At 42.7% G+C, this 13149-nt stretch overlaps 1 protein-coding gene across 1 annotated transcript; it reads left to right on the top strand.

The window, feature by feature from the left end:
• Positions 1-1372: 1372 nt before the first annotated feature.
• LOC311015149 (thiamine transporter 2-like) lies at positions 1373-12833 on the top strand (the record flags this gene model as incomplete). Its single annotated transcript, XM_084012250.1, has 5 exons — positions 1373-1564; positions 7641-8226; positions 11140-11332; positions 12121-12262; positions 12652-12833. The coding sequence occupies 5 exons, from the start codon at positions 1373-1375 to the stop codon at positions 12790-12792; spliced, it is 1254 nt and encodes a 417-aa protein (XP_083868376.1). The 3' UTR covers positions 12793-12833.
• Positions 12834-13149: the final 316 nt, after the last annotated feature.

Genomic DNA, 13149 nt, shown 5'->3' with positions numbered 1-13149 from the left:
GCTCATTTCAAAATGCTAGAGCTAGTACTGAGTCTACTGCCAGTTCAGCTGCTAATGACTAAAAGGACTAAATGACTAAAAAAATATTTTTTTATTAATGATGACACAGTGCTATGCTGTGATCTGTAGTCATGGTTATTATCCTCAATATTTGAAATAACCGGCACATGAATGAGAACGCAGGTATGCTGGTGCCTTGTAGATGAAAGAGATGACTATCTGACCTTCTCTATTGCTGGTTCTACAACACGGATTGATAATAGAACCAGATGTTAGTAAAAAAATACATTACAATTTTAGGTTGACAGTATAAAGGTCAAACCCCATGTCTCTGTATCTGCCACATCCAGTCACAGTCACCCAAACATCACAAACTGTAAACCTGACATTAAACTTGAAATGCCAAATATATGAATATGAATAATATTTTCTTTTTCCGGTGACCTTGATGTTGAGAATTAAGTCGTGGCGGCGGGCTGACAGTTTGAGCTGAGGCAGAGCTTTCTGTTGACACCCAACTGGTGAGTCATAATTCGCCGTTGGATATTTTAAATTACAGACTACAATAATTCTCATCTTGGGGAATGATTGCCTTGCTTATTTCTTTCCCTGAGTATTAAGAATTCACTGCCAAGTCACCCTGCAAACTCCAAAACTGGCTCCAAAGTTATGAACTTGTTATTTATGATGGTCACAGAGACAAAGAGCTGAAAGTTAAAAATAATTTCATCAGATGAGCTACTCTAGAAAATTGAAATTTGGGTGAACATAATTTAGAGCCGAGTGATATTCATGGATGTGTCCACGTTTATGCATAACTCTTGTTTTCATTTACTAGCCTGAAGAAGTGGCATTAAATGTTTTGTAAAATGAAAGTTTATATCATGTTATCTCTATTTCTCTGATTAAAACAGCATTGGAACATGTTCTGCATCACTAACATTGTTTTGGACTCCCCGGGCTAATCGTGGCTGATGCTAAACAGGCACACACCTGCACTGAGACACGCACTCATACATATTCCTCTGCTTGACTTCCACCCCTTTCTCAATATCCGCAGGAATGGGGGTGTTTTGTATAAAGACAGAGGAGGAGACAGTATTTATTATAACCCACTGGAGCCCTAGAGGCTCACCACCTCATATTTCATCTTAATGTATCTTCACTCGCAGCTTCACATTTTTTCCCCGTCTCACCGTGGAAAACTTCAGAGGAGAGAAACAACAATGGCAAAGCAGGTGACTCGCTGCTCACAATCAGTCTCACCTTGGCCTTATCGGGGGCCTCCATATCTCAACAGATTAAACTGCCTAAATTAGACTGTGTTCTCGCTGGACAGAGTGAGACGTCCCTGGGGAGCCGGAGAGGAACGATGGGTTTTTGCTGGAGCGGGGAGTCTGGCAACAGGCCTGGCTGCGCGGGCCATTATATGCCCTGCCATGCTGGTTGGGTGGGCCCCACTGTGCTGCTCTGCATCTATGGTTTCTGCTCCATGATGAGGCCTATAGAGCCCTTCATGACAGAGTTTCTCACCGGAACGTATAAGAATCTCACCACAGAGCAGGTGAGGTACCGAGCTATGAAATGAGATATGTGACTGCCGTACACTGACAGTAGCCTTAGGTTATTAGATTTGCTCAGATGTTGTTTTAATATACGTAATTTGAATAATGTAAATGAATGTACACAAAGTTATGAATGTTAAGTATGTAATGATGGATGTTCGGTTACCATGTATATTTGTCCATGTACAATGGTTTAGTGTAGTATAAATGATTAGTTAGCAATTTCGTATGTCAGTATATATAAAAGTCAATATAATGATATACCTTTATCCATGCCATTTTGACATATTAATAGTCTCTTTATCATGTCATTGCTATTCAGATGGCTATGCCTGTAATATAGTATAGCAATCTGTTAGTTTAAATTGGAGATGATATTTTGAATAACACTGTCCACTAACTGTGAGATCAATGCCTACTATGCCATTGGCTTTTCTAGTGCTCCTCTTTATCCTTCTTTTGACCTGTGATAGGAACAAATCAAAAGTACAATAGTAAAATAATTGTCAAAAGCTCGATTAGCAGTAAATTGTGAGTGCAGTGCTCATGCCACATCATCAACAAAGTATATATTGACAATTTGGCTATTCAGAAGCGTGTACACAGGGTCCAAGCACCAACCTGTATTACCTGCAAGCTGCATTTGGCTCGATCGGGCACCTGGTGCGAAGCTGTTAACATACAATAGTTAGCATCCATTGTTTGATGTGAACTTTACAGCAAACTGTTCAAGTTATCTTAGTAGATAATTGCATTGGTAGAATGGTATCAACCTGTCAATCACAAGGTAGCCACTACCTAATGCATAATCTGCTTTATCAACTATTTATTTCTAAATGGGCCCTGATTTATGAAATGAACATCAGGCTGTATTGAAGAAGACTTGAAACTAGTGATTTGAGACCATAAACTCATGTTTACAATATTTACTGAGATAATCAATCAATTGAGAAGTAGGATCATTTTCTCATAGACATCCATGCAATCTGATTTCTTTCTTACAACCAGAGGAGTCACCCCATGATGGCCAGCAGAGAGAATGCAAGTTTAAGGCACTTGAGCATTGGTTTCACTTTTCAGAACCGGATGTTGCAACCTGGGTTATCATTGTGAATTCAGTCCTAAAGGTGGTAGTAGAGAACAGATTTACTTTTACCACTATACCATTTATAGGAAATTTACATTATTCTTCTCTGGACCAGAGAAACTGAAGTACTAACAGACAGACCATCATTCTTCTGTCCAAAAGGCTATGTGTAAAGCACTTAAGGCTGTTGGACAACTCGTTTCTAGAAATCACATGTTGATCATTCAACGTTTCATCTTAAAAAAAGATGATCTAAGTTGTAATATTTATTACTCCATTTCATTATTCATGTTTCTCTTGCATGAAAGAATAATGTACAGCCGAAGCAAACTGGTGTAAGCATAAACTAGACCAACATCAGCAGAGCTGTCCAGTGTGCTTGCGTGAATACAATGCTTTCGTTGCAGACCGAGTAGAACAGGAGAGCCTCGACAGTATCATGTTTCACACAGTGGCACGAAGAAAAAACTAAATGGCGTTCTTCACACCTCTGCAATGTCAATCACTTTGTGATGCACAAGGCATGATGGGAGCCACTTTGTTCACACAAATTATGGCAGGTTCACGGGAGATGTACTCATTTCATGCTCAACTGTGTACGATGCAAATAACCTTTTCGACTTGTGGTCCTCGGTGGCTTTTGATAATTAGATATTAGAAATTAAGTTTGTGAACAAACTGCAGACCCCCACAGATTAAATTTCCTGTTCCAGTCGTACCGGAGTGACTAATAGTTGTTCAATGTTGTAGTTGTTTCAGGAAAGATAACTACCACGGTCCACGCTGATGTATTCCTCTTTTCAATTAAAGAGCATTTAAGTGCATTTAGACTCAACACTTTAATACAAATGTGTGCTTTGTTTTTTTTTATTTGCAATGAATTAATTAAGGGGTGTTTTGCAGTCAATGTGTTCACTGTAATGCTAACTAGACACTTAGGGCCCTAGTTTCGTGGCGCAGTGCAGGGCGGCGCAGGGTGGCGGAGCCGGCGCAATGCAAGTTTCGACCCGCGCAGCCTTGCGCACGGTCTGTTTGGCAGTTTGGTGGAGCGCCTGCGCCAAGATGGGTGTGGCGGCGCAGCAGGGGGAGGCGTCACAGATTCAGCTTGGCATAGCGGAAGTTTCGTGGCAAAAAGCCTCGCCGAGACTGCGCTGAAAGCTCGCCAGCTCCGACCTGGTCTACTCTCGGCGCAAGGCGCAAATAAAGTCCATTCATTCAAGGCGAATCAGCTGGCGGAGTGGAAGTTTGGTTGACGGCGCGCAGTGCGCACACGTCACCGAGACCTCACAGGCAGGTTTCCACAGTTCCAGGCACATTTAAATGCAATAAATATTCACAACAAACACTATTTAATGCGACTAATTGAATCAACACGTGAATTTATATCTATATAGATTGTGCCGTCACATCTGACGTCAGATCAAAGGCGGATGGCAGGCGTAACGGAAACTCAGCCTCTCGGACCAAAACATCTCCCTCTCTCTCTCCTGTTTTTTTATAATATCGGCATTGTTATTATTATGATACGCACGCACAGCGCGTGATGCGCGTTGTGGGAGCGGCGGCGCTGCTTCTGTCATCGAGTTGTCAAGTGACGGAACTTGCACTGAACCTCCCCTAACGCATTAAAGGAGAGGAGAGGAGCTCATTTGATTGGTGAAGATCTGAATCGGCTGTATTAATCCCAGTCCACGCCTCGTCTCCTCCTCGTCTCCTCCTCGTCTCCCACTCACGCCTTCTTCTCCTCCCTCTTTCCCACTTGCGCGGGTGGGCGAGACGGGAGGTGTGCCTGCGCGAGCCTGCGCGGTGCACAAAACTTGCAAAGTCCAGGCGGACACACCCCGTCGGCACCCTGGTCTACGAAACTAGGGCCCTAGTTTTGTGGCGCAGCGCAGGGGGGCGCAGGGTGGCGGAGCAGGCGTAATGCAAGTTTCGACCCGCGCAGCCTTGCGCACGGTCAGTTTGGCAGTTTGGTGGATTGCCTGCGCCAAGATGGGTGTGGCGGCGCAGCAGGGGGAGGCGTCACAGATTCATCGGACACACCCCGTCGGCGTGGCGCAGGTGCGCTGAAGGTGCGTGTCCACAGGCAGCGGTGTTTCCCCGCGTCCCATTCATTGGCTGCGTTTTGGATCGCATGCATTTGCGCATATGCATGCACGAGACTTGAGAGGATCCGCCGGAACTCGTCATAAACACGTCAAGTTCCCACCAGTCGGACACAGGTGCACTTCACAGACTTTTTTTTAAATTTAAACTTTATTAATAATTATATACATAACAAAAACTGTCGAGCCTGGGGAAACTTCACGGACTTTGCACAAATAATATGGCCTGCCCAGTGGCGCTGGCTTTCTTCGTCGCTGACGAACTCGAGCCGAGGCATTTGAAGTCCCGTTGTTGACGGAGGCTGAGGAATTTTCTCACGTGGGAAATACCACGTGATAATTCTAACCAACTAGGGCAACGTTGAGGGGAGTGTCTTATGTCCGCACTTATTTGAGACCATCTGCACAGAAAAGCATGCGGAGGGACGTACCCAGGAGATACCGCGAGTTTTTAAAGTCATGTGACATGTCGCAAAGGGAAGTTATCACAAGCTTTTGTGACGTTTTTTTCCCAGAATGCCTGGTTTTGCGAGGCAAATGCATGCGCATGCTTGATTCGAAACGCGCCTATTGTCTATGTGAAAAGCTGTGCAATGCATTCTGGTAGCGTCGCGGCGAATGTCGAGAGACGGCGCGTGAGTTGGCCGCTTCTCATTTGCCTAAAGTTGAAGTCGAATCTACTTTATGCTAATCAGAGGCGCCGGTCTCGACTCGCCGCCTCGGGAACGCTTGCGAACGCTCGCAAAAATTTGTTGTTTAAAGGAGAGCACCTGTCAATCATCCTCTAGTGGCAGCCCACCAAGCGTGCAATACTGGGAAGTGGCGCGTCCACACGCGTTTAAAATCGCCCCTGTGGACACGTACCTTGAGAGCTGACTGCGCCTGGTCTACGAAACTAGGGCCCTTAGTGATCTCCCAACTTCTTTTGTTATTTTTTCCAACTTCTCTCCTAATTGTCATTTTCTCTCATTTTCAACCGTCTTTTACTGATGCATCTCCATTGCAATGTTCATTTGTTAAAAGAAAAGTAAAATCTGAATGACACTATGGGCCCTAGTTTCGTAGACTAGGCGTAGTCAGCGCCCAGCGCACCTGCGCCACAGCGACAGGGTGTGTCCGCCTGGACTTTGCAAGCTCGTGCACCGCGCAGGCAAGCGCAGGCACGCCTCCCGTCACTCCCATCCGCGCAAGTGGGAAAGAGGGAGGAGAAGAAGGCGTGAGTGGGAGATGAGGAGGAGACGAGGCGTGGACTGGGATTAATACAGCCGATTCAGATCTTCACCAATCAAATAGCTCCTCTCCTCACCTTTAATGCGTTAGGGGAAGTTCAGTGCAAGATCCGTCACTTGACAATCCAATGACAGAGGCAGTGCCACCGCTCCCACCACGCGCATCACGCGCTGTGCGTGCGTATAGTCATAATAATAATAATGCCGATATTATAAAAAAACAGGAGAGAGAGAGGGAGATGTTTCGGTCCGAGAGGCTGAGTTTCCGTTACGCGTGCAATCCGCCTTTGATCTGACATCAGATGTGACGGCACAATCGTTATAGATATAAATTCACGTGTTGATTCAATTAGTTGCGTTAAATAGTGTTTGTTGTGATTATTTATTGCATTTAAATGTGCCTGGAACTGTGGAAACCTGCCTGTGAGGTCTCGGTGACGTGTGCGCACTGCGCGCCGTCAGCCAAACTTCCACTCCGCCAGCTGTGATTCACCTTGAATGAATGGACTTTATTTGCACCTTGCGCCTTACGCCGAGAGTAGACTAGGTTGGAGCTGGCGGGCTTTCGGCGAAGTCTAGGCGAGGCTTTTTGCCACGAAACTTCCGCTACGCCAAGCTGAATCTGTGACGCCTCCCCCTGCTGCGCCGCCACACCCATCTTGGTGCAGGCAATCCACCAAACTGCCAAACTGACCGTGCGCAAGGCTGCGCGGGTCGAAACTTGCATTACGCCGGCTCCGCCACCCTGCGCCACCCTGCGCTGCACCACGAAACTACCCTATATACGGGCTGCTCTGATCCACATACTGCAGGTTGTTTTGTTGATAGAGATGTAGGTTGCAGACTTGAACGCATGCCACTGCCATTAAAACCCATCTTTGGATATTATTTCAGTCAAGGCTGAATTGGAACAAAAAAATAAATAAAAATACAATTTAAATTTAAACATTACGACGGCGTATTAGGGCCACTGTAGGCAAAAAAAAAGAGCCGAGAGAGGTGGGCAATATTCGGAGAAAAAAAAGTGGCAAATTTGCTAGTTTAATATGATGCTAACAACCGGCATTTTATGCTTGCTAACTTCCCATGAATGTCCCATCTCTATGACCTACCGCTAGCTTAGCCAAACCACTTGTCTACAAACACCCATAAGATGACATTTTGGCCCATATAAAATTAACCAACAATAACGCTTAACAGCCATCAGCCTAAGGACCTTACCAAAACACTTTGGGATGGATTAATTAGAAAGATAAAAGCGGAATTTATGGGAAGTTAGCTAGCATAAATGCCGGTTGTTAGCATTGTAATAAACTAGCAAATTTGCTAGTTTTACTACAGTGGCCCTAATACGCCGTCGTAGAACATCAATTTCAGAACCATGTTTTAAAGAAACATGCCTTTTAACCTGGACTCGTGCTTATTTGAATAATGTTAAAATGTATCAATTTGTCATATTATGACACTCATTCGTTCTGCTTCCCATTCCATTATGTAGACGGGTTTATGTTTCAATGAAAATGAATAGAGGTGGGACTGCATCTGGTATGCTGCTGTCGTCGTTTCTCACTGATTCACGGATACTCTTGCAATGAGCAGTTAGGAATCGTTTTCTAAAAAATAATTGGGCCTCTGCCTTCTTCCACACATCCAGGTGACTAGACAGGTGTATCCTGTGTGGACTTACTCCAGCCTGGTTCTCCTCATCCCGGTCCTCCTGGTAACAGACTTCCTCAGGTACAAGCCTGTAATCATCCTCCAGGGGCTCAGCTATGTCACAGCGTTTCTGCTGATACTAGTTGGCTCGGGGGTCCACACAGCTCAGTTGGCCTTCTTCATCTACAGCATCGCCATGGCAGCAGATGTGGCCTATTTCTCATACATTTACAGAGTGGTGCAACCTAGCTATTATCAGAGAGCGACCAGTTATATCAGGGGGGCCATACTGGTGGGCTACGCTGTGGGCGCTCTGCTGGGTCAGCTGCTAGTGTCGTTGGGTGGGCTCTCCTTGTACTGCTTAGCTTTCGTAACTCTCATCTCTGTCTCCGTAGCACTGATAACCTCCCTTTTCCTGCCCATGCCTAAGGCTAGCTTATTTCTTCAGGGGACATATTCAGCACAACAGGGAAGGTCAGGTGAAAACAGTACAGACTCTGTAAGCCAAGACTATTTAATGTGGGTGAAGAGTGTGACGGCTGCCAAGTATGTTGGGAGGATGCTCCGAAGGCTCGCATCTGATGGTAAGGAATGTTATTCCTCTGTGGCTGTTCTCTTCTTCTGCATATTTGCAGCCACAGGAAGATGTGGCTTTTACCAGGTTGTAGGGTACGTCCAGCTCCTCTGGGTGCACACGAAGCATGACAACTTCACAGGCTATAACGGAGCAGTGGACGGCATCAGCTCATTGACAGGTAACTATAAGCACCACTTCAACCAGCTTCATCATTAGAAATGTGCTTACGTGTCAATTATTATCCAGTGGTTGCCTGATGGTGGTAAAAAGATATTAGGGAGTTACTGCTTCTTGCAAAGAAATAAACCGGGGCATAATATAACTCATAAACATAACTCACGTAAACCATCATTTTTAGTCTTCAGTATTTGTGCAGACAGATGAGACATTTTTTTAGCTTTAGAGGTGCTAGGTGGATTTTGTTTTCCAAATATTTTCATTAAAGCTTATGTTATACACATTCCACTACGAAAAAAATAATTGAATAAATAGACAGAAAGAAAAACACAATCCCTTTCTATTATCAGTATTTCACAACCCCCAATGTAAGACAGACAATAACAGCGGCATTAATTAGACTATTTAATTGCCTGCTCTCAACCCCAGATGGGTATAGCAGCTGCTGCCATCCAGCCAGTACACTTTTATTGATTATAGTACTGATACATTCCTGTATTCCCTAGAAGCCAAAGGCAATTACTCTGTGTAAACCACATCCAGCTGTATGCATTTCACTTGTAAATGGCTCTGCCCAACATGCAGTCAAGCTGTAGGGCCCTATGTCTGATATTTCCCCAAAGGTTCTTGTTGTATTCTCCTCTGTTCCACACTTAGAAAACCTCCCTGAGGACAAAACCTGGTGGAGACCGATAGGGAGAATATGAATATGGATTACCAGCATGATAAAATATGGCAAGAAAGCACAACATAATTTACTATTTTCATATACAGCTTATTAATAACTGTACGTCCCGGGGCTTGAAAAAAACTTTTTTTTTCAAAACAAAATGTGCTTGTACAAACTAAGTTATTTTCAGTTTCAGTTATATAAACTGTATGTATGTATGTATGTATGTATGTATATGTCATATTACATTGCTACCTTTCACATCTGAATAAGTATGACCATCCCTCTCATATACTACTGGGAAAATATCAATGTCATAATGTAACAAACATCGCCATTATCACTCACATCTTTTATTGTAGCAACACTTTGCTGTCAGACACTCATCATAATGGTAATAGCATGACCTACAATCACCTCAGGCCGACTCACAAACTCTGATAAAATCATATTACAACATTATTGGCTTCACCCTCGTTAGCCGTTCAATGTTGTATGCATGGGCCCCATGTTGTCAGAAAGACCTGTCAAATACAAATTAATTGTTAAGAATTGGCTATATTGGTAATCCCCATCAACCATTCATTAAAAAAGGGGCTGATATTTTATTATGTATTATTTTGTTTGTTTTCCAGTAATCTGCGCTATAGCCGATCAAGCCATCCCCTCTGTTATTACACCTCAAATGCAGAGCAAAGGCCTCCATAGAAACCAAGTATCCAAGTATCAAACACATGTCTAAGTCGATGGATAACATTCCGTTCCCTAGGATGGTGACTATTTCATGACCTACCATGAGACTGCTGGAAGACTTCAGCTTTTCAACAGAAAGTGGTAGATACAATGTAGTGTTTTTGGAACTTGAACCACGACTAACTAAAAGTCATTGATTTTGACCATTCGTGTTTTAGCAGCATGGCTTTATGGGTATTCTTGGTTCTCAGGGGATGAATCCTAATACCTTTTGGTGGACCCATTACCTTCAACATCTCTGTTAGTTATAATTATCCAATTTAAACTGAGATATGAGCACCAATTTGATGCTCCTGCAGTTAGAATATACTGTAAAGCCCGGCTGCATTATTGATCCCTCTCTGTATGAAGCCGTACAGCTGGCTCATGCTGACCCTGCTAAGCCTCCAATTGACACTTCTGTGGAAACTAGTCTAATTATTGCGTATCCATTTGACCCCCCTCTGTTAATCAGAGCCAAGGGAATTGATTAAGTATATCTTAAATACACGCAGACCCAGGCAGTGTTCATGTTGGACTATTAGCACTGATTGACCACAGATGGACAAGGACTCAGAGGAAATGTACACATTCAAATGAGTGAAGCAATTATACTCAGCCTATCTTTGTATTACCAGTGGATAAAGAGCTCTGGGTGAATGGATTTGTGTCTCTGGGGACACAGTGCTTTCCCTATTTACACTCACCCCATTGAACCTGATTCCGGTAGAGTTATAATTCAGTCTTTAGCAATTACAAGGAAGGTTTTATAAGGTGGGGGTGGTTAGTATGAGCAGGGAATGAATACATAGCAAGCAGGTTAAAGTAATGTGAGAGTGAAGGACGAAACCAGAGAGAATTTCAAAGGATTAAAAGAGAAAGGGGGGGGGGGGGGGGGGTTGTTTTAAAATAACCAATGCTTCAAAGAGTCAATGGAGTCCCCAACTGTACATCCATCCACTGGGATGAAGGTTTCATAACTTGTGGCGAGGAGAGCCTTGTGATGTGTCAGGGTTGCACTGTGCCACCCCGTGGCTGAAATGAGTAAACTCACTCCAGAAGAGGAACGGTCCAACATCGGTATCAGAGTGGAATTCTATCTCTAATATTATGTCCCTGCTACTAAAGAGTGTCATGGATTCATGGAGAGAAAGAGTGAAGAAAAAAATTGCTTAATATATTGCTGTGAGGGACGAAGTGTCAAACAAAATTAAATTCAGTGAAGAATAAGTGAATTGAAGTGCCTTTTAAAATGATAATACGCAGCAAAACATTAGCCTGATGACCAAATTGCAAACGTGAATTAACTTTGCATAACACGTTGATTGTTTTCTCCTGTAGGAGCTGCAGCCGCTGTTACTGTGGGACACATGTCTCTGGAGTGGTCTGTGTGGGGGGAACTGGTCCTTGGGGGTTTCTCGTTCCTCATTGCTGGGGCTATATTCCTAATGGATCTGACTGACAACATCTGGATCAGCTACACGTGCTTCTTCCTCTTCAAAACAGTGTACATGCAGCTCTCGACCATCTGCAGGTAAGAATACATAATGGAAGCAGACATGAAATTTGATATATTACACCAGAAGAAGGTCAAAGTTTTTACTTATCCAGTGAAATATATTAACATCTAATTCATGGATTGGCATCAAATATGATCCAGAAAGTCATGGTTCCAGATGATGTATCGTCATGATTTTGGAAATCTATTAACTTGTCCTCTGGCTCCCTGAGGGGCAGGTAAAATATTGGATTGGTTCAATTTATTTATATTTGTATATTATATTTGTTTATGGCCAAATACCTACAAAACTAATAGTATTTTTGCAATTTTTTGAGTATGGTCCCCCCCAATTATTGAGTACAATTTAAATATTAAATTTCAGCTCATAAAACATATTTTATCTAAAAAAAATATGGAACAATTAAGTTTACTGAAAACAAAATGTTAACCATAATATTATGAGTACTTATCAGTTACGACAAACATTTTGAGTATTCTCAACTTGTTCGGGTTTACAGTGTGCTCTTTCCATTAGCCTTAGCTGCACGTTGTGTTAATTTGCAAATGTTAGCAATACATCATAAACTAAAAAAATAGCACGCTGACTTGAGCATTTAGCTCAAAACAGCCTTGTGCCAAAGTTTAGCGTCACAAAGTTGCTAGCATCTTCGTGGTACAGAGAGCAGCAGTTTTCAAAACGTATCCAATTCTGATTTTTTTTTAATTTACTGTACATTCTCCTTCATATTAATATAAATAATAACTGAATGAATATTATTGTGTTAGTACTTTCATTGGCATCTCATGTATGAATGTTCCAGTTTTCAGATAGCCAAGATGCTGAACAGGGAGCGCTATGCGTTGGTATTTGGCATCAACAGTTTTGTGGGCACAATCCTCCAGAGCGTCCTCACCGCCGTCGTCATCAGCGATAAGTCTCTACATCTCACCATCACCTCACAGGTACTGCAGCACTCAAAAATACAGGATTTCAGGAGATGTCAGCTTTGTGAATCCATGTTCTTAACATTGTAAATATGCGATTCATCTTATTTCTTATTAGAATAAAAATTTAAATAGAAGTTTGGGTTCTGAAGAGCTTTTTCCATAATTTATAAATTGGAATATAAATTAACCAAGGAGAATAAACTGCATTTCAATAAATAGATGAATTAAAGACAATTAAGTGTGCTGATAGAAGCTTCAGAAAAAAACATGATGCTGTTTGAAGTGCATTCACTGGACATACAGTGGGAGAGAGACCACCAGAGACAAAGGAGAATGATTGGATGAATTAATTCATTGATTTTGTTGTCATCACCAGCGCAAGAAATCCTCTCATGTCTTTTCAGTTCCTCATCTACGCCTCGTACTTTGTTGCCATATCCCTGCTGTTCACAGTCAGAGGAGTGTATACTGTGCTCCACATGAGGCATCCCGCAGGAAACCAGGCAGAAAGAGCCACCGACCTGCCAGAAGCCTCACGCCTGTGAAGAGAACATGAGGATTAATTTTTTTCTAAATCATAACTGTCATAATTTATTACAGGAGCAGCAGAAACTGAACAACAAATGTTTGGAGACACACAAATAAAAATATTCTATCCATCAATAAGTGACTCTGGTTTAATTATCAGTCCTTCATCACCAGCAGGATTTAACTCAGCAGATGAGCTGACAGAAATAGTGATAGTGCATCCCTTAAATTTGGCCACTAGAGGGCACTATCTGCTTAATATAGAACAATAATCATACCACATAGCAGCTCTGATCAGAACACAGAAATGTTAGTATCTGTGATTAGGATTTTAAATATATGCCAGAATTATGACACGGTTTAAACATTCAAAA

Source organism: Eutrigla gurnardus, assembly GCF_963514095.1.
Source record: "Eutrigla gurnardus genome assembly, chromosome: 6".
Taxonomy (NCBI): Eukaryota; Metazoa; Chordata; class Actinopteri; order Perciformes; family Triglidae; genus Eutrigla; species Eutrigla gurnardus.
Note: the sequence above shows the minus strand (reverse complement) of the source record. Positions and strands in the feature narration are given on the sequence as shown.